General features: G+C 34.3%; 1 protein-coding gene across 8 annotated transcripts in view; it reads left to right on the top strand.

Annotated features, from left to right (window-relative positions):
* Positions 1-26,701, top strand: part of MPDZ (multiple PDZ domain crumbs cell polarity complex component) — a 179,203-nt gene that overhangs the window by 52,297 nt on the left and 100,205 nt on the right. For all 8 annotated transcript variants that reach the window (XM_030920145.1, XM_030920146.1, XM_010383157.2 and 5 more), the window contains exons 4-12: positions 5,586-5,795; positions 6,445-6,584; positions 7,583-7,796; positions 8,511-8,639; positions 10,227-10,436; positions 12,659-12,773; positions 13,082-13,170; positions 23,379-23,562; positions 24,381-24,452. In XM_030920145.1, coding sequence (XP_030776005.1) covers positions 5,586-5,795; positions 6,445-6,584; positions 7,583-7,796; positions 8,511-8,639; positions 10,227-10,436; positions 12,659-12,773; positions 13,082-13,170; positions 23,379-23,562; positions 24,381-24,452 — 1,363 coding nt within the window. The remainder of the gene's footprint in view (positions 1-5,585; positions 5,796-6,444; positions 6,585-7,582; positions 7,797-8,510; positions 8,640-10,226; positions 10,437-12,658; positions 12,774-13,081; positions 13,171-23,378; positions 23,563-24,380; positions 24,453-26,701) is intronic.

Raw genomic sequence — 26,701 nt, 5'->3', positions numbered from 1 at the left:
CTTCTCTACATCCTCACCATTCTGATAGGTACATAGTGATACTTCTTTGTGATTTTAGTTTGCATTTCTTTAATGGCTAATGATGCTAAATTTCTTTTATGTACTTACTTGCCAGCCATATATCCTCTTTCATGAAATGTCTCTCTGTTTTTTGCTCATTTTCTAGTTGGGTTTTTTTTAACTATTGAGTTTTGGGTTTTCTTTATATATTCTAGATATGAGTCATATGTCAGATATATGTATCCTTGACTTCTTTGATTCTACTTTAATTAGTACTTTTACCACTTTCCAAAAAATGCAAGGAACTTAAAACACTTCAACTTTATTTACCCTACTCCTACCTTTTGTGCAACTCTATGTGCTTTAATTACATATATCTTTAAAGCTCCACAAGTTTAGATTATTTGCTGTTTTAAGGAATTCATACTGATTTACATTTTTAAACTCCTTTTTGTACTGTAATATTTTCTGCATAGGGATCTTCTGAGATTTAATTATTTTCCTGCCCAAGATTTTACTTTGGTATTTCTTTTATGCAAATCTAAGGTAACTGTGTGTGGAGTGTGTGTGTGTGTGTGTGTGTGTGTGTGTGTGTGGTGTGTGGCGTGACACATCTAGGTTGTCAGATATTTTTATCTTTTTGTTTTTTAATCATCTCATTAACATCTGGCCTTTGTTTTTCTTGAGAAGTCAGCTGTTGGTCTTATTGTTCTTTGAAGATTAGATACCTTTTTGCTCTAGTGGTTTTTAAGATTTTCTTTCTATCTTGGCTTTTAGCTGTTTTGCTATGATATACCATGCTAGTCAGCCTCTAAGATGGCCAATATTTCCTACCTTCTGATATTCATGCTTCTGTATGTTCCCCTCTTCTTTGGTATGGGCTGGATACTGCTTTGCTTTGCATCAATAGAGTATGGCAGAAGAGTTGGTTTCTTTTTGTTACCTTTAAAGTGGTTTATTTATTTATTTTTTAACAGCTCTTATACACGTTTTTAATTGTTCTCAGTGGAAAAGTTACTCTGATACAGTTACTCACACAGAATGACCTTCATTGTATATAGAACTAAAGATAAATTATGTTTTCTTGGATGCTATTCTAGAAGCAGCTCTCCAAGCACACCTGCAAATGAGGAACTTGCTAAGAAGATACTGTCCATTTCTTCTGGAAGGCATATTGAATGATACCTAGGGCACTAAACACTTGTCTACTCAGACCTTCTCTAGTTTGTGTCCTTCGCTAGCTTGTACCAGCTAAATGTGCATTTCTCAAAAAGTCATTTTTAAAGCTATTTGTACCAGTTGTATTTATTGTATAATTGCACAACTTTATTATGTAATATACAATTTTATGACAAGTTTATTTTTCTATGAAAATGTATTTCAATTATTTTGAAAAACTATATAGGTGAATTGATAAAACAGTTATTGGTGAAATTGTTAGTTATGTTTGATCAAACTGTAAAACATGTTTATGATAAAAGATATTTAGAATTATGAAATTTGTTACAGACTGAGGATCCCACACACCAAGATCTAATGGCTATGGTATGTTTGCATAGTAAAAAGTATTTGGATTTATGCTATGGTAAGCCAGATTGAACAAATTGCATGTATGAACAAATCCTATATACAAATGAATATACATGCGTTTTTTTAAATTTAAAGTAAGGTACATATTTGTTCTTTGTTATGATTTCTGCTTTATTTGACCTTTTTTAGCATGTGAACCAATACTGGTTCTAACTGCATCTTGTAAGAGGACTTTTCCTATACTTTTAAATACTTAGAAGGTGTTATAGCTTGCCCTTTCACATAGAATTTGCAAACTTTTAAATTGAATAATTTGTATAATATTTAGGTTATGTTTTAGGTAATAGCACTAATTAAAATCCATAAATTAATATGTTTATTTACTAAATACATAAAAGCCCCTTTTAGACTGAAATGTTCAGCCAGAACTTAAACAGAAAACAGATAATTATTTGGTGACTCTTGCCCATTTACTAACAACTTCCATAAATTATACAGTATGTTTATCTATATATAAAAATTGCCAGATATTTATGTTTTCTTTTGTTTATTTTATATTCTGTAGACCAAGGATGAGAATCAAGATCTTTTCATTAAACATTTATAGCATGACTGCTATGAACAGACCTATCAAGGCAAATAAGATACATTCCTATTCCTCAAAGAGATTATAGTTCAGAAAGCCATTTTAATAAAGAATTATAGCATAATCAAAGTTGCCTTTCTGCTTTTTCTTATGAGTGTAAATTTGCCAATGTATAAATAAGACTTTTGTATGGTGGTATAATTAAATAATAGTTTTTAAATATGTGATCTCTATAACCTTTGCTTTTACATTTATGTAGACCTCAAGGTCAGGGATGAAGCAGGAGGAGTCATTGACCTTCCTCAAACCTTTAACAAATTAGGAAATGACAATTGATATTAAATACTTTTATACAGTTCTCATTTTATAATATTTTACTTGTTTTGCTCCCACTGACTTTACTCTTAGAATGCCTTTATACCTAATATTTCATAATATCAGAGCTTCTATTTTACCATGAATCTCTTATAGACAGACTCTCTATTCTCGGAATGCGATTTGTTCATTCTGGCTTACCATAGCGTAAGTCCAAATATTTTTTCCTATGTAAACATACCATAGCCATTAGGTCTTGGTGTGTGGGATCCTCAGCCTGTCACAAATTTCATTATGCCATCTGCTTCAACCTGAGCTGTGTATCTTCTGCTAGCAGACTTTATTGAAGTTGTCATGGCTCAGGATAAAAAAAAAATCAGTCTTGGCATAAGAAGCTTACTTTTGAAAAAGTAATAATTGATCATGCCTGCTATAGATTTTAAAATAAACATTTAAAAGGATTCCCAAAAGTCTCTTCTCATCACATTGATCTCTTTCTCATCTGTGATTGTAGATAGCCAATATAATGGTTATTGGTAACTTTGGTAACTTAATGAGTTTTCCGTTTTATTTTTAAGGATAGGTAACTCTTATGTGTAGATTTTGGTGACATATTGTGAAATATTTTGATAGCTTCTGCCAGGGGATGTTCTTTACCTAATGTTTTATTTCAAAAATGATATCTCAAATGTTTTGTGTATAATACAAGGACTGTATGTTTTGTGTATAATACAAGGATGATAGGAACACCATGATGAAAAAAATTTAGGTTACAAACAACTTAGGTGTGTGACTTTACATAATTTCATCATCCTTAGAATTGAGATGATACTTGAAAGGTTGTTCGGGAGATTGGATCAGAATTAGATCCTTAAAAAATAGATAAACATCTTTTTCTGCCAATGTATGTTGAACATCAACTCTGAATAAGGCATTCTTCTAGAGAATGAGGGCATAGTAAAAATAAAACAGTCAAAAACTTCCACTGGAGAGTTTTTGCATTCTAGTCTGTCTCCACTGACTGGGATGAAAGCTTCATGACAGCAGGGTGTGGATCACGTGGTAATAAGTGCCATGAATTAAAACAGGGCAGAGTAAGTTTCTGAAGTATAATGGTGCTGTCTTAGATAGGGATGCCAAGGACGATTTTTTCTGTGGTGAGGCTGGGCACACCTGAATGAAATAAGGAAGCATGTGGATATTTGGGGAAGGATATACCTGTCTGGTAGAGTGGTATATCCTTGGCAGTTTGAGGCACAGTGAGGAGGGGAGCACAACTAGGGCTAAGTGGGTGAGGGACAGACTGCTAGGAGATGAGGTCAGAGAGTGACCCCAAAACATCATTGAAGTAAGCTTTCTGTTAAGTAGTTATAGACAAAAAGTCACAATCCAGACACCCAACATAAATATGAAATTAGGATTGACTGCATTGCTTTATTATTATTTATATTTAGCTTCAAACTCTTTGTAACAGGCACACACAAATAATTATAAAATCATTTCCCAAAGTGGGATGATCTTTTCCATTGTTGTTACATGTGTCATTGTACTTAGAGTTAGCCAGTCAGCACAATTTGAGGGCACAGTCCTCCAGACTGCCAGTGCTGCCCCACACTTCTGATACCAACTGCGGCAAGTTAGGGTCCAGCTACAAACTTAAAGGTATAAGGATACACAAAACCACCCTCACTTATAATATCAGCTGCAAGTTTGCGAGGTTCCCCAGCCACCTTGAGGTTTCATAATTCACTAGAAGGTCTTAGAGAATCTCTGAAATATGTTATACACATGGTTATCATCTCTTGTAGGGAAAGGATGCAGTTAAGAGTCAGCCAAAGGAAGAGATGCATAGTGCAGATTATGGGAGGATTCCAAACTAGAAGCTTGTGTGACAAGCTTGTGCTTGATCTATGTGTGACAATATGTGTAGAGTACAGTCATGTGTCATTAGGTGATTTCATCCTTGTGCAAACATTGTAGGGTATACTTACCCAAACCTAGGTGGTATAGCCTACCACACAACTAGGCAACAACTGTTGCTCCTAAGCTACCAACCTGTACAGCATATTACTGTATGGAGTACTATATGCAGTTGTAGCACAATGGTAATTATATGTGTATCTAAATATAGACAAAGTACAATAAAAATGTGGTTAAAAGATAAAAAATGGTACACCTGTATAGGACACACTTACCATGAATGGAGCCTGCAGGACTGGAAGTTACTATAGGTGAATCAATGAGTGAGTGGTGAGTGAATGTGAAGGCCTAGGACATTACTGAACACTACTAAATAGTCAATATACTGTATGCGACTAGATAGCCAATATAATGGTTGGGTTATTGGTAACTTTGGTAACTTAATGAGTTTTCTGTTTTATTTTTAAGGACAGGTAAAAAACATATATAGAGTTTATACATAAGTTATAAATACTGTACACCTAGGCTATACTAAATTTACAAAAACTTTTATTCAATAATAAATTAACCTTGGCTTACTGTAACATTTTTTGCTTTATAAAGTTTTAATTTTTTTAAAAAAAACTTTTGACTCTCATAATAGCACTTAGCTTAAAGCACAAGCACATGTATAGCTGTGTTTGACTGTGTTGCAAACCCAGGAATATTACCTGATCTTGGTGTTCAGAATTTTTTATTGAGGTGTTATTTCATAGGTGTGATTGATTGCCCTGCCCATATGATTAAAATTCAACTCCGAGTTTGGGCTTATATCATGTGGCCTTGGGGCCCACCATGAAGAAGAAAGATACCTCATCACTCAGGAAATTCTGAGAGAGGAAATTTTGAGAGTTCAGAGGTTACTTCATAGGATCTAGGGACAAAAAAATGTATGTCTGGATGTATTTGTGGGTGTGTTTTAATGAGTACCCTGAAGTTGAACCCTGGAAGTAATTAGTTTTTTAATTTTCCCATCTAATAAATGGTGCTGCATTGAACATTTAGTGATGAACACACATCTTTGTGTATTATCCTAATGTTTATCCTTGAAATAAATTTCCCAAAATAGAATTGCTGGATCAAAGGATTTGGACATTTTGAAATTTCATATGTACGTCCTTGTACCCTTGGGATATTTCCTATGAAATAGTTTATTGAATGTCAAAATTCTTAATACTCCCTGTATTACTCTTAGGTAAATATTGCAACTTCAGCAACTTCAAATATTGAATATGCCCACATTCCTCATCTCAGCCCAGCTGTGATTCCTACTCTGCAAAATGAATCGTTTTTATTATCCCCAAACAATGGGAATCTGGAAGCACTTACAGGATCTGGTATTCCACACATTAATGGGAAACCTGCTTGTGATGAATTTGATCAGCTTATCAAAAATATGGCCCAGGTAAGAACATTTCTTTCTGTTATTGTAATACCTGTAATAATTTAAGAATGTGATACAAGTTGTAGATAATTTGAAGAATATAGTGACATTTATAACATCTGAAACAATTGGAACAAAAAGTCAGTTGTGGGAGTTTAGATGGTTCAGAGATTTTCTATTACAGTTTCATCATCATTTAAATTTGAGTATTATATGTTGTATTATAGAAATATTCTTCAGGATAAAGTGCTAACAATTACCTTGGAAAAATTTTTTTCAATTTTTTTTTTAAACAAAGAAATGGTTCTAATAAGATGACTGTTACTGCAATAATTGGCTTTTAATTTAAGTTTTTTTCGAGACATGTCTTCCTCTGTCACCCACATTGGAGTGCAGTGTTGTGACAGCTCTAAACTCCCGGGCTCAAGGGATTTTTCTGCCTCAGTCTCTTGAGTATCTAGGAGTATAGATGTGTGCCACCACACTCAACTAAGTTTTAATTTTATTTATTATGGAGATAGGGTCACATTAGGTAGCCCAGTTTGGTCCCTAACTCTTGGCTTCAAGTGATCCTCCCACCTTGGCCTCCCAAAGTGCTGGGATTTACAGGCTTGAACTACCATGCATGGCCTGGCTTTTAATTTTATTTCTTGTTTTGTTTCCTAAACAGGGTCGCCATGTAGAAGTTTTTGAGCTCCTCAAACCTCCATCTGGAGGCCTTGGGTTTAGCGTTGTGGGACTAAGAAGTGAAAACAGAGGAGAGCTGGGAATATTTGTACAAGAGATACAAGAGGGCAGTGTGGCTCATAGGTGAGATGGTCGCAGCGTCTACTTTGTTTTCGATACCACATTCTGAAGGTTTTGGTCACTATGCAGGAATTTAGAAAAATAATAATGAATGGAAACAAATAATTGAACATAATCTGTTTATTAACCAGTTTTTAGAAGTCATTAACGTTGTTGTTATAAAATAGCAAGTCATTTGAAATGGGAGTAGCTTTTAAATATAGTCATAACTTACTTAAGTTTTGGTAAGGAAAGAAAAATTTGAGGAAAACATTATTTTGATTGTTAATTAAATGGGCTCTTTTTGATTAGATTTTAAAAATCACTATACTGGAAATGACCCATAAAAATTCGAGTTGCATTTGTTTATATACCCAAAGCAATAATTTAATATAGTTGTCCGTCAGTATCCATGGGGAATTGGTTCCAGGACTCCTGCGGATACTAAAATCTGCAGATGCTCAAGTCCCTTATATAAAGTGGTGTAGTATTTGTATATAACCTGTGCACATTCTTCCATATATTTTAAATCATCTTTAACTTATAATGCCTAACACAATGCAAATCCTATGTAAATATTAGTAGTCATACTGTATTTTTAAAATTTGTGTGATTTTTTTTATTGTTGTGGCATTACTTTTTCTGAGTATATTTGATCCCCAGTTGGTTGAATCTGTGGATGTGGAACCCATGGATACAGAGGGCCAACTGTACAGGTATATCCACTTTCATTTTTAGAAGATGGAAATATCCAAGATGTCATGTAGGCTGAATGGGGAGCTGAAATAAAGAGTACTTTTATATGGGAGGGGTTGAGTAGGAGTAGCAGTGGAATAACCTTACGAGAGTTGATGAGCTGCAGCCAAAACGTATATTTTTTTAAAAGTAGAACTGCAGGAAAAAGTTTAGAGTATTGGAATTAAAACTAGGATTAAAAATGACTTGAACATACATGCTAAAGAAGCTGTCATTTCCTTGAGGACTCTCAGATTTTCTTTTATCCCCTTTTTCATCCTTGATAGAGATGGAAGATTGAAAGAAACTGATCAAATTCTTGCTATCAATGGACAGGCTCTTGATCAGACAATTACACATCAGCAAGCTGTCAGCATCCTGCAGAAAGCCAAGGATACTGTCCAGCTAGTTATCGCCAGAGGCTCGTTGCCTCAGCTCGTCAGCCCCATAGTTTCCCGTTCTCCATCTGCAGCCAGCACCATTTCAGCTCACTCTAATCCGGTGAGTACTTAAAATTTTCAAAAGGAATAGAATGTATTTTTCAGGTTCTTTTTGGTTATCTCCAAGTTTCTAATTTGTCTTTGCACTTCTTTAGTTTTTGTCTGACTATTCTTTTATCTTTCTCTAGCCTGGAATATTTGTTCTTTAAGCATGATAAAGCTTCTAGGTTCTGAAACAACCATTACTTTTCTTTGTGTAGTTTTTTCCTTTGACAGCATTCCTTAAAAGTGGAAAATGTAGTCCTTTAACAAAAATTGACTTTATCTGTAGACAAATACAATCTTGATTTTGATTTAAAAATTATACAATTATATTGTTACAGTTAACTGTCAGTAACTTTTAAGAAGTCATCTAATTTGGAATCCTGCCTCAAGGCAGGATTGTGCAGAAGACATTCTTAACATGTGACCTTTTTTTTTTCCCCTTGATCTTTTTCTTTTTTTTTAAGAAGTGCTACAAAAGATCTTGCAAATCAGTGCCTGTCTTTAACTGCTGAAGTGAAATCATTATGATGATATATTGATAATTTCAAGAATGATTCTGTCAGTAGCGCTTACATTCTGTTGAAAGGGAAGTATACCAAGTGAAAGGGACATTGTTAGGACTCATTATGTCTGAATTTAATTATTTAATAAGCACAAAAATTCCTACTGTAATATAAAATGTTAGTGCTTTGTAAATTTCTACAAATTCATATATGAGCTTTGTTTGTAGGTTCACTGGCAACACGTGGAAACTATTGAATTGGTGAATGATGGATCTGGTTTGGGATTTGGCATCATAGGAGGAAAAGCAACTGGTGTGATAGTAAAAACCATTCTGCCTGGAGGAGTAGCTGATCAGGTAAGCTATATCAATAGATCTTTTATGCTATTTTATCAAATGATACATTTTTTTTTTTACATTTTTTTGTTATAGAGAAGAAACTTTGGCCTTAGATGATGCCAAAGAAATTGAGTTAGAATCGTTTTATTGAGTGTCCCTGAAGTGTTGTCTTAGACCTAGGAGAGGAATACCTTTGAAAAGGGACATTAATCTTAAATTATAGTTTTAGATAATGGGCTTAACACTTTTGAACCTCAGACTAAAGCCAAGGTTATGGATTTGATAATTGTGGAGGTAGCTACTATTTGTTTTATAGTCATAATTCATATTTATAAACCTAGTCAGCTGTTTTGTAGTCACAAGGTATTATGGGAAAATATATTTTATTATTCAGGCAAAAAAAATTCAACTTGTTCCTTTAGTGATGGGTCACTGGTATCATCTTTGTATATGAAACACAGCCTGTTTTTATCACTTGAGTAGTTTATTGAGGCATTATCATTTATGACGTGATATTGTTGCAATATATGTGAGAAAAGATTTAACACGTTTGTTATGACTTATATTTTAATTTGATAAGGCTTACTGGTTTAAGTAAGTTTTGCCTTGATTATAACTTTTAAAAAAATAAAGTGGTTGTTCGTACATGTGTGTCTGAACTTAAACTAGGAAGTCCAGTTCATCAAATATTTCCTGTATTCATAAATGAAATTCCTGTTTAATGACAACCTTGTCAGTAGGGGTATTAACAGTAATATAATAGTATGCAAATTTTTCTTCCTTTTAAACATTAGCATCTAGCAGCATCAAATGAAATGTCTCTAGTTGACTAGCATGTGATATTTACATGCTTTATCTTCAGTATGGAGCTGCACTCTTCAATACTGTAGCTGTCTGCATATCACCTTTAAAATTAAAATTTAAGTTAATTAAAATTAAATGAAATTACAAGTTCAGTTTCTCAGTTGGACTAGCCACATTTCAAGAGCTCCATAGCTGTTGTATTGAGTAGTGCAGAAGAGTTCCATCATTGCAGAAAGTTAATGGACTGCATGTGTATGGAGGCTCATAAGACTGCTTTTCACTCCTCATATCTTTCAGAATTTTCACTTCACAAGTATTTCACCTGCACATGAGTTCTTTTGGAATATTTATAATAGAAATAGCCAGGCAGAAAGTTGTGATATTAATATAATGCTTTCTTGTGGTTTATACCATATTTTAGGTAATATATATTTGCATAGTGACTTATATACAACTTTGCTTAATGGCATTTTTTTCTTTCCCTCCAAAAAATTCACAAAAAAGCATTTGGGTAGAAATCAAAGTGAAAAGTTCATATGAACTCTTGGTAGGTAGAAGTCAAAATGGAAAGTTCATATGAACTATTGATTTAAAGAATATTTGTAGATTTCATTTATTGCATCACACGGAATGATGCTAGGATGTTTCAAAAGACAGTTCATATTATAACCATGTGTTTTATGTCCTGTTTGGTAACTCATATTATTGCTTTTTAAAAAATTAATCCTCTCTCCTCATTTGCAATTTATCTGGTGCAGTTAAAATAATAATAGTCTAATTATTCAATATTGTTTTACTCAGCATGGGCGTTTATGCAGTGGAGACCACATTCTAAAGATTGGTGACACAGATCTAGCAGGAATGAGCAGTGAGCAAGTAGCACAAGTCCTTAGGCAATGTGGAAATAGAGTTAAGTTGATGATTGCAAGAGGTGCCATAGAAGAACATACAGCACCCACTGCTTTGGGCATCACCCTCTCTTCATCCCCAACTTCAACGCCAGAGTTGCGGGTAAGTAGTTAAGAATAGTTAATGTGAAAGTCAGAGAAATAGCACTTAGATGATGACAGTGATGTTTATTTAGAAACTAGACTTACTAATGTTCATATATTAGTGCTAAATAATGTGATGAAATTCAAATGTAGGGATGCTTTAGCGCTAATAATATTTTATTAATCAGGAATAATGTGTAAAACAAATGAAAAATAGGTTGTTTTAAAATGCTAGATTATTTTACATTTTTATTTAAGCAGCACATTTATGAGGATAATGTTTAAAAGTATGGATAAAAGTTTAAAAATTATTTGGTACTGATATCTAAAATGTTTAATTATGTCTTTTTCTCAGTTAGAAGACTCTCTGTATGGTGGGCCATAGTTCTAATCATTCTCTTTCATCAACCTTCCCGTTAGTATTTTTGTTTTTGTTTTGAATGTGTGGAGGTTGAGGAGTGGAGGCAGGCTTGGTGGGCATGAAAAAGGCTTACTAAAACCTTTTAGTGTTATTGTTTTAAAGTATGTCTTAGAACTATTATCAGATTTGTAATAAGTAGTCATTATTCTGACCCAGTTATATACTTTTTAAACAATAGTTATTCTTTTGGTGTTGTAACAAAAGCTCTATACATATGCATAGTATTCCATCCTTGTCCTTAACTTGATATGGAAAAAGCTAGAAAATTTCAAAATTATTGGAAAGCAGTGGGTATATCAGCAGATTTATAGGTCACCAGACTACAGAGGATAAATATTAACAAAATAATTTATCCAGAAATCTCTTAAATATTTAAGAAGAGAATTACACCCAGTTTCTAGGTAAGCCTTATAGTAAATACAAGTCCTATATTCTTTTCCCATAGATGTAAAAACATCTGTTTTGTTCTATTGAAGTTTTTTCTAAGCAGTTGCTACAAATTCTTTTTTAATATCCTAACCTCCTCCACAAGCCCTTTAAAACTTTATTAGAACACTTGTAATTTCCATGATTCTGTTGTTTTTAGGAATGGAATTTGGTTGCTATTTTTTGCAAAGAGAAAGAAGTAAAGAAAGCTTGTTTATGAAAGTGTTTAAATGGCATTCTTTTGTGGTAAACAAAACATTTTATTCAGCGATATATAAATGAATGCAATACCGAAAACCACTTGATATAATTGAAAGCTTAGAAAAATATCTGTTCTGTGCATATCATCATTTCTGAAGCTTGTGCCCCTTTTAAAACCATTCGATAGTCAAATTGCCACTCTCTAAAATAGCACTCGCATAAGTCTTATTAAAAATAGAAAACACATTTGTTTCAATTGAAGCAGATTTCATCCTGTCATTTTCTTGTAATTATCTAAACTTTAAACTTTTGCTAAGTTTGCACAGATAATTATGTGCAATGAAAAAAATAAATCAAACTTTACTGTAAAATTGTATCTCATTTAAGTGGACTGTCAGAGTTTGTTTAAAGAAATTAGAAAACATCAGCTAGCCCCAACCTGACTGTCCATTAGACTCTATAGCTTTGATTTTGTTGTGCCCTTCCTACGGTTCTCTGTAGCATCTGCTGACACCATACTAATACATAGTACCAATAGCTTATCGATGATATATTGTACCCATTAACTAGTGCTTAATTTTAGGGAGACTTGCTCTTCAGTCCAACACAGAATTAGTAACAATTCTATTAGAGAAGGCTGACATCTGAGAAACCCACTTTCAGCTATCATTCAGGATGCTGAATTATGAGGAATTACGAGGAATGATGAATTAAGACATGTAGAGTCTTAATTCTGAGTTACACACAAACTGCTCAATAAATGGTAGCTGGTTTAGTTGTTGTTATTCTTTTCCTGATAGACAGTTGACCAAAGTGATATTTCCTTTCTAGATTAAGTGGCAAAGCTAGATTTAACTTGTTGATCTGAATTCATAACATTTGTTTTTTCAGCTATACTGCATCCTAACTTCTTCAGAAATTAAGATGAGCCATCTCTGAAAATAGAGTTTGCTAAAAAAATACCTGTTTGATTTGAAATTTAGTATACGCAAACAAAAATGTATTCTCTGATAAGGGAAGGTTCAATCTTATTCCTAACATCCCTTTCTGAGAAAAAATATGATGATGCCTATCCCTGTGTTCAGGATTAAAGGTATCATCTCTATTATAATTCTCTGCTGGAGAATTAAAGTAGGCCTGTGGCTTTCTTTTTACATATTTATTTCACTGTATATTTATTGATCTTATTTTAGGTTGATGCTTCTACTCAGAAAGGTGAAGAAAGTGAGACATTTGATGTAGAACTCACTAAAAATGTCCAAGGATTAGGAATTACCATTGCTGGTTACATTGGAGATAAAAAATTGGGTAATTTTAAACATTAAATATTCTTTTAAACTTGGCAGTTACCTCTGATATCTCTTACAAAATATTGAGTTGATATTACATGTTTCACATTGTTGGAAAAAGTGGTTGAAAACTTCCTTAGGAATAATTTAGTGTAGGTGACTCTTGTATTTAAGACAGACAAAACAATTATTTTATTCTTTAGCCTATGTTTCTACTAGATGATACATATTTATTCTAAATTAGAGCTTTATAGTTGGAGAATTGAAGATGGATATTCTTTGAATGTGCTTTGAAAATTGTGAAAAATAACCTATTTCTAATCTTAGAACCTTCAGGAATCTTTGTAAAGAGCATTACAAAAAGCAGTGCTGTTGAGCATGATGGCAGAATCCAAATTGGAGACCAAATTATAGCAGTAAGTTACACATTTAACAATACCTTTGTTAATTTTCATGGTTGAGAATTGCATTCTCCTAGTTTACTTAGTTTTGAGAGCTACAGTTAACTCTACTAAAAAAATACCTCTGTACTAAAAAAAGCTTAAGCTTTTTTGGTGACTTGAGGCTCTTTTTACAATTACCCTTTTTATTATTTTGTGGAAGTAAAATAAGGGCATTCGATATAAGCTTTACTAGTCTCAGTTCGGAAGGGGAGACTTCTTTCTTGAATAATTCCTGATATATCTAATTTCTGGTTGTAATGAATTTATTACATTAATATTACACTTATTATATTTTCCTTGCAGATACTCCAGAGGTAGAGACTAGATGTCCAGTACCTTTAGAGTACTGGAATATGAATTAGGGATGCCTGCATTTTTTTTTTTAATCAGCAAAATGATACTGTTCTTGTTGGCTTTATGGCGGGGGCTCCTTTCAGCCCTAAGGGTATATAAGAATGGAAAAAAAAAATCTAGCTTCTTTTAATTAGATCAAGCTATCATTGTTATCATTCTAACATCAATGTGTTTTAAACATATGGCTATTCAAGGCAGTGTACAAAAGAGTACAACTTTAATTTCAGTTTTCAGTTGATACTGGACTCCCCAGACTGTACCCTGAAACAGAAATTCAAGAGACCCTGCACCAAAACTTCCTGATCAAATAAGTTTAGGGGAAAACTGCCTATAGGATAGTCTCCTATGAATTCACAGTGCACACAGAAAAATTGAAGACAGCTGGGTGTCTTCAATGAGCTGGTGGCTCATGCCTGTAATCCCAACACAGGTAGATCCTATCTCTGAAAAAAAAAAAAAAAAAAATTGCTGGGAACGATGGTGTCTGCCTATAGTCCCAGCTACTTGGGAAGCCAAGGTGGGAGGATTCCTTGAGTCTAGGAGTTCAAGGCTGTAGTGAGCTATGATTGCACCATTGCATTCCAGCCTGGCAAACAGAATGAGATCTTGTCTCTATAAAAAGACACATACACACACACACACACACACAAGAGAAGTCCTGCAATAGAGAAACCTGTTTATCTGTTTTACCTTAGTGTTTACTAAACTTTTGTAATTGTGAGGTCTTTATTCTTCCAAACATATATTCATATTTTTTGAAAGACATCTTGAGGGAATGCTGATATATCTTAATAGGTATTTGTTTATGCTTAAGTTTCTGTTGACCCCTTAGAATCTTAATAATAGTGAGAAAGTAGGATATTAAGATAGAGGAGTCCTTGTTCATAGCAATATTATTCACAATCACCATGACATGGAAGCAACCCAAATATCTATGAATGGATAAACAAAATGTGATATATATGTATCTCTCCAATAGAATGTTACTCAGTCTTTAAAAAGAGGGAAGTCTTATCACATGCTCCAACACTGAAAAACCTTGAGGATATTATGCTAAGTGAAATAAGTCACAAAAAGACAAATACGGTAGGATTTCACTTACATGAAGTATCTGAAATAGACTTAAGAAACAGAAACTAGAATAGTGGCTCCCAGGGACTGGGGAGAGGGATAAATGAGGAGTTGTTCAATGGGTATACTTCTGCAGTTCTGCAAGATGAAAAAATTCTAGAGACCTGTTGCATAATAGTGTGAATATACTTAACACTATTGAATTGTACTATTCAAAATGGGTAAGATGGTAAATATTGTGTGTTTTTCTACCACTATTTTAAAAAATAAAGGAGTCCTTTATCTCTCCCTTTAAGTCCACATTGTAGCTCCATGCTTTTCTTGGGTTTTGTTCTGTGAAACTCCTGCCTACACTTGTTCACCTCTTCAAATCTATGCTAAAGATCAGATTGTGCTTGCCACCTCATCTGGCTATATGCCTGAAATGAGCTTTCTCTGTGTATCTTCATTTTACCATACAATGTAAATGAATTACTGTACATTTTTTTTGTTTTGGGGGAAAGTGAAAGAGAGAAGGAATAGTTACGGAGTCTAAATCCATATCTGATGCTGAATTACAAATTGAAAGCGTAGCGAATTTACTCTTTTTCTCCTGTTATCTGTATTAATCAATTAGAAAGCTTTTTAAAAAATCAACTTGGTTGAAATATAATTCACATACCATACAATTCACCCATTTAAAATGTACAATACAATAACTTTTAGTATATTCAGAGTTGTGCATTCATTACCGCGATGAATTGTAAAACATTTTCAGTACCCTAAAAACATTTTCAGTACCCCTTAGCATTCACTTTCTCCCCCATTCCCCCAGTTCTAGGCAACCACCAGTCTACTTCCTGTCTCTATGGATTTGCCTATTCTGGATATTTCATGTGAATGGAATCATACAAGACGTGGTTCTTTGTGACTGACTCCTTTCACTTAGCATAATGCTTTCAAGTTTCATCTGTGTTGTAGCATGTATCAGTCTTCATTTCCCTTTATTGCTGAATAATATTCCTTTATAGGATATACCAAATTTTTTTTTACCCATTCATCAATTGATGGACATTTGGATTGTTTCTACTTTTTGGCTATTATGAATAATGCTGCTGTGAACGTTCATGTATAAGCTTTTATGTAGGTATATGTTTTCATTTTTCTTGGGTGTATACTTAGGAGTGGAATTGCTGAATCTTATAATTCTGTGTTTTACTACATATCAAACTTCCTGATTCAGTTTCTTCACTTACAAAGTTGGGATAAGGAAAATTCTCTTGTGTGATGTTCAGGAAAATCAAATGAGTGTTTTATTGAAAATACCTGTTAGCAGTTTAATAATTAAGCTGATATTAATTATTTAGAGGGTCTAAAATGATTACGTATTTGAAGGGTCTCATGATAACTTCCTTCTAAATTTTTCATTATCTTCATTCTTGTACAAGTGGAATCTCAAATATAATTCCTCTTAGGCAAGGTCAGTGATGAAGGAAATTGTTGATGCAAAGGTGGAAGAATCTCTTCTCTGAAATGTTTTCTTGCTTTCAATAAAATCACTTGACTTCACTCTCATCAGTATTCTGATTTTTAATTTTTAGTGAACATTCTTTTATTACAAAGACACAAGCATTTTAAATTCCTGAAGAATATCATGCAATGCTTTTGATCATGTATTAATTTTTTACTAAATATCACCATCTTGTGGATTTTTGAGATATTTGCAGCAATGTTCTTCACATTTAGTTGCATTTTCACAACTGCAGTCTTTGTTTGATTTTTGTTTGGACAGCAGCTATTAGGAGTATAATCTGTTTTTATTTTGTGGTTGTTGAAGTGATGAGATTAAGAAATTATTTCTTACTATTTTGATGAAGTGTTATTTTGTAACTTAAAAATATTTTGTTGTAAGGTTCTTGTTTTACACATTGTGTTCTGTGGACCCCTACATCCACAGGGTTTCACTATAGGCATTACAGTGACAAGGAATAGACTGAATTTCTATTTTTCCCATTTCATATGTTGATATTCTGTTAATAACTTGATTATTTGACAAAAGAACTCTGTTGTGTTTTCAAAAGTTGACCAAACTTGTCCTTAGATGAAAACATACACTCATTCTTTTTAGTTTGATATTCAATATCTATGCTAAAAGCAGTAGGAAATTATAATTGATAAAAAATTATTAAATAAGCATATAAATAAGGAAAAGTATCAGATGTTACCTTTGATTTTCTGTGACTGTGTTCATAGATTGAAGTTCTCTATACGTATAGGATATGTTGGAGGAGGCCCTGGCAAGCTGGGTTGAGTATGCTCAGGGGCCAGATTTTTTAAGTTGTTCCAACGAGTATTTCTCCCCTATAATTGTTCCTGTTAATTGTGGTGTCTGCAGTGCACATTATGAGGATGTTGGCTCTCTTCTTTTTTTTAATTTAATCTTGGCCAGGTGGTCTTGAACTCCTGGGCTTGACAGATCTTCTCGCCTCTGCCTCCCAAAGTGCTGTGATTACAGGTATGAGCCACTGCACCCTGCCTGAATCTCTTTTTCATGAGACAGCGCATAGGCAATTTGCTGCCATTATACTACCTAGTTCTACTGCACTCTTCTCTGTGGTACCGTGGGTTCTGAACTGATTTCTTGACTCTCTTGTGATAAAGTGGAACCAGAGCTAACCAGGACCTTTTAGGCTTCAGTGACTTTGGCTCATATATAGCATGGGTGTGATTATATTGAAGAGAAACCTCTCCCATGAAAGCCTTGGAGATTTTTATGTTTATTACTCACTTCTTTACTCTTTTAATAATAATACCAGCTTCTGAGTATTTTCCCGTTACAAAGTGCCATGTGGTATAATTCTTTTAAGATAGATCTTCTTATTTCCATGTTACAGATGAAGATAACTAAGACATTTGAACAGAAGTCTAGGTTTAAAAGTTCATGACTGTTCCATTATAGCAGTTTCTTCTGTGCTAGTATTATTCTCTGACATTTGAGTAAGGAATCCATTTTGAAATCCAAGTCATCAAGTTCAGAAGATAAAGGAAAAAAATGCATTTTTAAACATACTTTTAGTTTATTGTTATTAAAATCATACACATTAGATTTTTCTTAATAAAACTTCACTTTTAATAGAATTGAACAATACAAATGTTTTGCAGATAAAAACAGCCTAAAGTTCTATGCATTTTATGAATATTCATGGAGCCCCAACATGGAGATTTTTGCCGTTTTTTTTCCTTTATTAGTGTGAGAGTAAATAGCAAGTTCATTTATTTTAGATTAATTTTTGTCTTTAAGATTTAAAGAATATAAAATTTGAACATGGTTAAAAAGCCTTCTCATAGAAACCACTAGTTTATGGTTTAAAATTTAGAAAAATTCTATATATTTATGTTTAAATAGCATCATATTATATTTGTCTGTACCTTTTTATTTTACTTAAAAATTTACCTGGGAGAGGTAGCTATGTAAGCACATGTAGGTCTGTTGTGATATATTGAAGCTGGCTTAATCATGGATAGTTATTTTGTTTACAGTTTGTTGTTACAGACAGATTATTACATACTACCTTATATTTCTTTTAAGGACATGAAACATTTCTGTTTTGTTGCTGTAATACTATTATTTAGATTTGAATTTTACTTATTTTGTTGCTCAGCACTGGATCTTATATACTACAGTTTTCTTACTGAATTTTAAATCTGATTTATCTCGCATTTGGCTAGAGTGTTTTGAGTAAACTTTCAGAAAGAGAAGGTGTTAGTGGACTTTCTAAACTTTTTGTTTCTGAGAACCTCTTCTGTTGACTTCTTATATTTTGACTCTTTGGCTGGGGATAACAAATATGTTGGGCAAAGAGGATTTATTAGGTATAATCTTAACTTGAAAAATTTTGTCATCAACTGCCCCTTTTAATTTTTAATGGGGAAGGTTCTTCCCTTTCCCCTAGAAGAAATCTTAGGCAAGTCTTCATGTCTTAGGGTATTCTTATAGAATAAGTTATCCTGTGGCCAATCAAAATAATCAGACACAGTTACAAATTAGTAAATTTTTTCCCATACTAAATAATAGTCTAATTTCAAATGAACCCCCTGGAATATTAGAAGCCCGCTACGAACTGATGGCTTACCTAGAGACTTGAGCCTGGCTCACTCCTGTGTGTGGTCCTTCTCTGGTCTATGCCCAGACAAAGCCAGGGAGGTGAGCAGGTCCCAACATAACAGAAATTTCCTCTGGCTTCACTGTCAAAGCAGCTAAACAGCCTCTTCCTTGTCCTCCTGGTGGCATTAGACACAATCTACTGCATTGCCCCTTCTGCAGGTGACTTTGGACTTGAAGTCAAGGGGGAAATACCTGGGTGGGTATAGCATTCTTTCCTCTTAAAAAAAAAAATCTTCCTCTTAAGTTTTTCTTAACATTTAACAACACTCAGCTCTTTTATGCCCTGAATTGTAGTTCTTTACCACCTAGTTTAAATTTCTGCATGGTGGCCCTTTTTACAACTTGCTTTGGTATAGGATATTAATAATCATAGCATCTCAAGCACAATTTCTGTTTTCTCATACATCACACAATTTCTGTTTTCTCATACATCACACTAAGTATAAGATTCTTGGTTTGTAATTTCTTTACCACAATTATACAGATAACCTAGTCTCTCTCTTTGCTGCCTAGAGGCTGGTAGATCTTTTTTCTTTTTATCTTTGAAATATAAGAATTTTACCAGGATACATTCAGGTGTGAGGTTTTATTTATTTTTTTATTTATTTCTCATGATTTTCTAATTTTTCATGTGCCTCTTTGATCTGTAGAGTTGGGTAAGTTTCCCTTCTCCCTGATCATTTCTTTGATTTTTTTCCCCCTCATTTATCATCTTCTCCTTATAATTTCTTTTATTAGTGTGTTGGATTTCCTAGATCAGCCTATGTGTCTCCAGCCTTGTTTCTGATCATTTTTTATCTGTTTGTTCTTTTCCTCTGAGATATGGGAAAATTACATGACCTGGTCTTCCATGTGCTGACTTTGTTTTCGCAGTACTTAAAATCTTATTGACTGCCTTCATTGTAAGTTTCTTTTTCTTTTTTTTTTTTTTTTTTTTTGCGTAGATACGTGTTTCTTCTTGTAACTGTAATTCCTGCTTCCATAAATACAAGGAAATGTGAATAATTTTGATAGTAAGTTACAGGAAATATCTTTTTTCCTGTTCACTGCAATAACAACTTCATAGGAAGATACATGCACCGATCTTCAATGTACAACCTGCTTTTGGACTGTGATATCTTATTTCACATCCCATGACCCTTGGTCATTCTCAGAAATAACTGGGTTTGTACAGATAGAAGTTGAGATGAGTTCTGCTGCAGATTGTATGTTTTTTTTTCCCAGATGATTTAGGAATTGACAAAGTGACAGGGAAGGGGAAAGTTTAAATTTACTGTAGCTTCATTTGATTCATTTGTAGATTAACAAAATGAAGAGGAAACCAGTGGTAGAGGATCACACTGGGAGACTTTGCCCCTGTTTTTGTTTTCTGTGTTTGCTGTGATAGCCAGGAGTTAGTTGGAGTTGTATGTGTGCTTGTGTGCACACATGTGTGGATAAGGTAATTTTTATTGCAAATGAAGTAATTCTGTGCTACTACTTGGAACCCAGCTTAGTATGGCCTTTAGTACTTGGTGTGTTTCTTGGAGTTACTGATTAGGATCCACATATACCATCTGACTGCCTCATTTAATGAGAGGGTGTTGTTTGTTTGTTGCTGAAGTTTCTTCTTGCCAGACAGGCTATTCCCATACATACAGAGATTCAGTTGGCCTGCTTTTGATCTGGCCATGCGCAGACTATTTCTAGTAGAAATTCCTCCGGGTTGTTGGTCTAAGGACCTTGGTGCTTCTTTGGTTTCCAGTTTTGTTGCAGTATTTTCTCTGTTCTGTTTTGTTAGTTTTTGTAACAGGTAATCAGCAGGGTGGAGGTAGGGAGAAAGAACAGAGCCAGATACTTATGTTCAAGTTACCATCCAGCTCAGAAGTATCATAGAAGGTTTAAGGAACTGACAGAGTATGAGATTTTTCAACTAGATCAGAGGTTTCTGGATTTTTGATTGAATATTTCCTCTAGTAAAAATAGCTAACTACTCATTTTTCCTCTTTCCTCCTCACTATGTATTCATATATATTGTTGTTATATATATTATATATATCATATATATACTTAACAGACATTATATGATGTTTACCTATGTGTACATATACATAATTATATATATACATATCCACATATATACATATTTACAGAGCAAATGAGTTTTTAAAATGTTTATTTAGAAGTTTTATTATATTCTTTCAGAAACCTTTGCAGTAAGGGTACTCCATCTTGGAGACAACTGATCTAGTTCTTTTTTTTTTAATAAATATAAAATAAAATATAAAAATATATCACTCGGATGCCCAGGCTGGAATGCACTGGCATGATCATGACTCACTGCAGCCTTTTGAACCTTCTGGGCTCAAGTGATCCTCCCAACTCAGCCTCCTAAGTATTTGGGATTACAAGCATGTGCCAGTACACCTGGCTAATTATTCTATTTTTTAGAATAATAGAATAGGGTTTCAGCATGTTGCCCAGGCTGGCCTCAAACTGTTGGGCTCAAGAAATCCTTCTGCCTCAGCCTCCTAAAGTGCTGGGATTACTAGGCATTAGGCACTGTGCCCAGCCTTGATCTAGATCTTATAATTTTCACATATTTACTAAGTAAAGATCTGGATTATAAGATTTAGATTATAAAATCCAGATCTTTTCTAATTTAGTAAACATTTGAATGCCTAATATGGCCTCACTATGCTTGGAAAAGCATTACATGTACAGTCATTTTATAGTCATTTTGCAATTCTAAGGAATATCAATGACTTTGAATTTCAGCATTAAATTTATTGCTCTAATTTTTCAAATTGTTTTTACTGTGATTTTATGAATTGAACAACATGTTAAAATTTATATTTATCTCCCTCAAAATATAATTAACTTTACAAATAAGTTTTTGACCTATGAGCCAATGGCTCTATATTTTAATATCTATAGTATGGACAGCACCATGTTTTGGTGACACTACTGTAAGCAAAAATAATACAGAGCCTGTCCTTGGAGCATATAGTCGTAAACCACATAATGGCAGAAAATGTAAAATTAAAATTCTGAAAACTGCTATGAGGAAGAATGTGTAAAAGGGGGCTTTGACTGCAGTCAAAGACATCAAGATAGTTTATTATGAAAACAACTATTGAACTGAGATATAAAGCAATTATAAGTGTTTTCTAAGTAAACTATTGAGAAAAAGCATGGTCTAGAGTGGGGTATCCAGAGAGTCCAGGCTGAGGTAACTGGACTTGCAGAGACTCCATGGCTGAAGGGAGCACTGCAAGTCAGAGGAATGGAAGTGAGCCCTCTGTGGCTGAGGGGCAGAGAGTAATGGACTGCATCATGAGAGATGAGGTTGGGGCTGGTGGGAGATGGGGGCAGTTGACACAGGCCGTTCTAAGCCACATTGAGAATTTGGAGCATTGTCCTAGGGAGTTTTCTGTAGAAGGGAGGGTTGGGGAGATATGATAATATCTATATTTTGGAAAGATCACAGGGACATTTTTGAATGTTTTGTCATTTGTGAAAAGGGGAAAATCAAATGTATTTATTTTTTTGAAAACACAAATAAAAAGACACTTTTTTTCTTTCTTTTTTGAAAGGCAATATAAATATGACCTTGCGATACGTCAATGCACTCAATAAGCACATTCATCACTGTCTTTTATTCCTTTTAATCCTGCATAGTTTGGTTTCCAGACTTAACTGTGCATTGAGATCACCTGAGGAATATAAAAGCATATTTAAAAAGGAGTAGATTAGGGCACAGTGGCCCGTATCTGTAAACCTACCATTTTGGAAGGCTGAGGTGGGAGGATCCCTTGAGCCCTGGAGTTCAAGACTAACCTGGGCAACATAGGGAGACTCCATCTCTACAAAAATTTTTAAAAAGTAGGCCAGGCGTGGTGGCTCATGCCTGTAATCTTAGCACTTTGGGAGGCCAAGGCGGGCAGGTCACGAGGTCAAGAGATCGAGACCTTCCTGGCCAACATGGTGAAACCCCATCTCTACTGAAAATACAAAAATTAGCTGGGCATGGTGGCTTGCACCTATAGTCTCAGCTACTCGGGAGACTGAGTCAGGAGAATCGCTTGAACCTGGGAGGTGGAGGTTGCAGTGAGCAGAGATTGCACCACTGCATTCCAGCCTGGTGACAGAGTGAGACTCCGTCTCAAAGAAAAAAAAAAAGCCAGGTGTGGTGGTGTGTACATGTGATCCCAGCTACTTGGGAAGATGCGGTGGGAGGATCACTTGAGCCTAGGAGGTTAAGCTTGAAGGAAGCCATGATTGTGCCACTGCACTCCAGGCTGGGCAATAGAGTGAGACCCTGTCTCAACAAAAAGGAAAAAAAAAAACAGCATAGAAGCCTGTGTTCTACCCTAGAACTAGTGACTCAGTTTCTGGATATGGTACCCCAGAATCTATATTAAAATAAACAGAACTCTCTCAAGTGATTCTAGTGCATCCCTGTTAATACTGGTTCCCAAAGAGATATTAGGGTCTTACTGTCCATTCCCTAATGAGAGGAATACTTATTCTCCATTCTTTTCACACTAACAAACTATACATACACATTTTGTGAACTGGTAATACAAATGTCCAATTATTTAACACATAACATGCTTTTTTTTAATCGCAGGTAGATGGCACAAATCTTCAGGGTTTTACTAATCAACAAGCAGTAGAGGTATTGCGACACACAGGACAAACGGTGCTCCTGACACTAATGAGGAGAGGAATGAAGCAGGAAGCCGAGCTCATGTCAAGGGAAGACGTCACAAAAGATGCAGATTTGTCCCCTGTTAATGCCAGCATAATCAAAGGTAATCCTCAGTTAATCTGGTTTTTAGTTAGACGTTTATATTGTCTCCAATTTTTTTTAAATTCCAAAGTAACTTACTATTTCAGAATGGTTTTAAATTTTTCAGAATGCATTTTACCCTCAACTATTCATTATAAACCAAGGCAAGAAAGGAAGTTTAATAAAGTCAGGATTAATCGGGACCAGCAATGTGTCTATAAACTGTAGAGTAGGCTGCTGAATAGAGCAGATTTCTTTCTGTCTTATTCATTGTCACCATTTCTCAGTTGGAAACAGGCAGTCATTTACCTTTCTGTTTCTGCCTTACTCCTGGATGTCATTGCAATGTTCTCACTTTAGGGGAGTGCTCGTCCGCCTGGATTATTTATGTGACCTTCATAATAATTCTAAATGCCCAGCCTTTCCTTGAAGGAATTGACTTTAATTCCACATTTAGAAATGTCATTCATAAGCTGTTTGTACATGAATATGTCTGCAAATTACTGAAACCCCTATGTAGCTCAGTGATTTATTGGTAGAAATCAGGCTTTTGGCTGAAAAGGCTTTTGGCTGTTTCATTTCTAAAATTGTGGACCATTCTGATATTTATGCCATTTATACATATTGCACTATTAAGAAACAGAGGAGCAAATCACAGGAGAAATGTATTACTTCTTTTCCACTAACAGAACTTGCCTTTAAGTACATATAGTTATTAAGAAGTTTATCTCTAAAAAACAGACTCTCATGTAGGAGTTCAAATAAATATACTGGGTTTAGAAAAATTCAAGTGCTTGATTATACTAAAGATAAAATTACTAAAATATTTTTATCTTTAAGAAAATTATGAAAAAGATGAGGATTCTTTATCTTCGAGGAGAAACACCAACATATTACCAATTGAAGAAGAAGGTAAACACCTAGAGCCAGCTTATGTACTTCACTATTTTTCTTTTTTAGAAATGATTTTTACAAATGTTATTAAGCCTCTATGGATACATTGTAAGTTACTAAAAAAAATTTCAAAAAGTGATGTTTGTAAATCCCTATTTATAAATGTGACTAAGTGGTCTTACAGATTAAAGCATTCCATTTATAGCTAAATTTTTCTTTCATTTATTGTTCACTTACACTTTCTTGCTGAGTCAGTCTATTCTTACTTCCATATTTTTTTGACCAGAACTCCTTAGGAATTAACTGGTTGTATATGTGGTTCTAATTTAATCTCTTTGTCTCTATACAGCCAACATAAACTAACAGTTATAAAATTATAAAGTATTTAAAAATAAACACAGGAGAATCATTAACACGTAAGCTCTTGGGAATGAGACTGTTCAATTTTGGGAGGCTTTTTTCTCACTTCTTAATTTTTCAGGGGTTCCAATATTTAATATTGGGAAGTTGGTTTAGAAGGTAATTGCAGAGAAATTATCGCACCTTCTGGGAATTCTCTCACTATAAACATAGGACCCATCAAGCTATTTTTAAAAATTTAGAGTAGCATTATTATTATTATTATTTGTATTAGAGACAGGTTTTGCCATGTTGGCCAGGCTGATCTCAAACTCCTGACCTCAAATGATCTGCCCACCTTGGCCTCCCAAAGTGCTGAGATTACAGGTGTGAGCCACCACACCTGGCCAGTAGCATTATTTTAATACATAGTTTTGCCAGAATGTTGCTCTCCTCTTTTTATTCTATGTGCTGTGTGCTTCCTTTACCTTTCAGATTGCTTTAGGTACTTGATAACTTAAACCCACTGAACAGGATACAAGACTGATCTCCCTCCCTTCATGTGAATTCTTTTTACTATATGATTACACCAAAGCTTTGTTGTTCTTTAACATATCTGTTCCTTCATTATTGGATTTTCTGCTGAAAATTTTGAATGAGCTTTACTATTTTAGAGGGATATTTATGTTTGCAGAGATATTCCAGAAGTTAGATCTGTAGAATTCACATGTACTAATAACATTCTGCCATTTTTACACTAATAAGTAAATAAATTATTTAGGCTAAAGTGAATATCAAGAATTGTAGGAAAGGATAAAAATGTTTAGAGCATGATACTTGTGATATTAAGTGGGCATAGGTGTGGGAGTTGTCGCCAAGGTGCAGAACCATCTATTTTGCTCTGGTGAAGGTAGCTAATGAGAAATTTTTCTCTCTCTCCCTTTCTCTCTCTCTCTCTCTCTCTCTCTCTCTCTCTCTCTCTCTCTCTGTGTGTGTGTGTGTGTGTGTGTTTGTGGCAGGATACATGGGGGTGACTATAGACCTAGAATCAGGAATCCCAGAATCTTTTTTAAACAAAATAAAGCACAGACTTCTAGTACCAGTCCTCAGAAAAGGGATAAGATATTATTGCCTCTTCCACAGATATTTTACACATCGTGCAAGCCTGGACAAGTCATTTGACTTTCCAGCCAGATCAGAGGTTTAGACTTTATGATTTTTAAATATATGCCTGAAATCCAGTCTTGGGGCAATTGTGAGAGGGTAAGAATGTAGAGTTGTTCTGCTGAAGGTTGGTTGAATATGAATTGCAGACTGTTTTTATCAGCAGCATGATTCCCTACTTTCTCCATTCATAATCTCACCTGCTTAAATCACTGCCTAGCTGTGTAAACACAGCAGACTTAGAAAGAAAGTGTGGAAAGAGATAGGACTCTGAACACTCTCCTGTTTCTCTTGCAGAATCAATTCAAAGCTTCCCTGTAATCTGCATTCATCCTTGCATAGTTATTTCCCTCTGTACTGAATTTATTTGCTTTTATTATTTTTAGTTGACCTATAATAATTGTACATATGTTTCGGGTACAGTCTGATATTTCCATACATGTATACAGTGTATAATGATCAAATCAGAGTAATTAGCATATCTATCACCTCATAGATTTATTTTTTCTTTGTTTTGGGAACACTCAACGCAACATCCTGCTCCTCTGGCTATTTGAAAATATACAGTACATTGAAGAGTGACATCAACAAGATGACAGATTAGAAGATTCCTCCCCCATCCTTCTTCCTACATACATACAACTGGAAACTATCAAAGACAAAAATACCATCCTGAGTTGACCAGAACTAGAGGGAGAAACAGAGAAACTTCCTAGGCCTACAGAATTGAGAAAAGCCATGACTGATAAGATAAATGGTAATTT

Source organism: Rhinopithecus roxellana, chromosome 16 (assembly GCF_007565055.1).
Source record: "Rhinopithecus roxellana isolate Shanxi Qingling chromosome 16, ASM756505v1, whole genome shotgun sequence".
Classification (NCBI taxonomy): Eukaryota; Metazoa; Chordata; class Mammalia; order Primates; family Cercopithecidae; genus Rhinopithecus; species Rhinopithecus roxellana.
The sequence above is the reverse complement of the archived record's forward strand: the minus strand, read 5'-3'. Positions and strand labels throughout refer to the sequence as shown.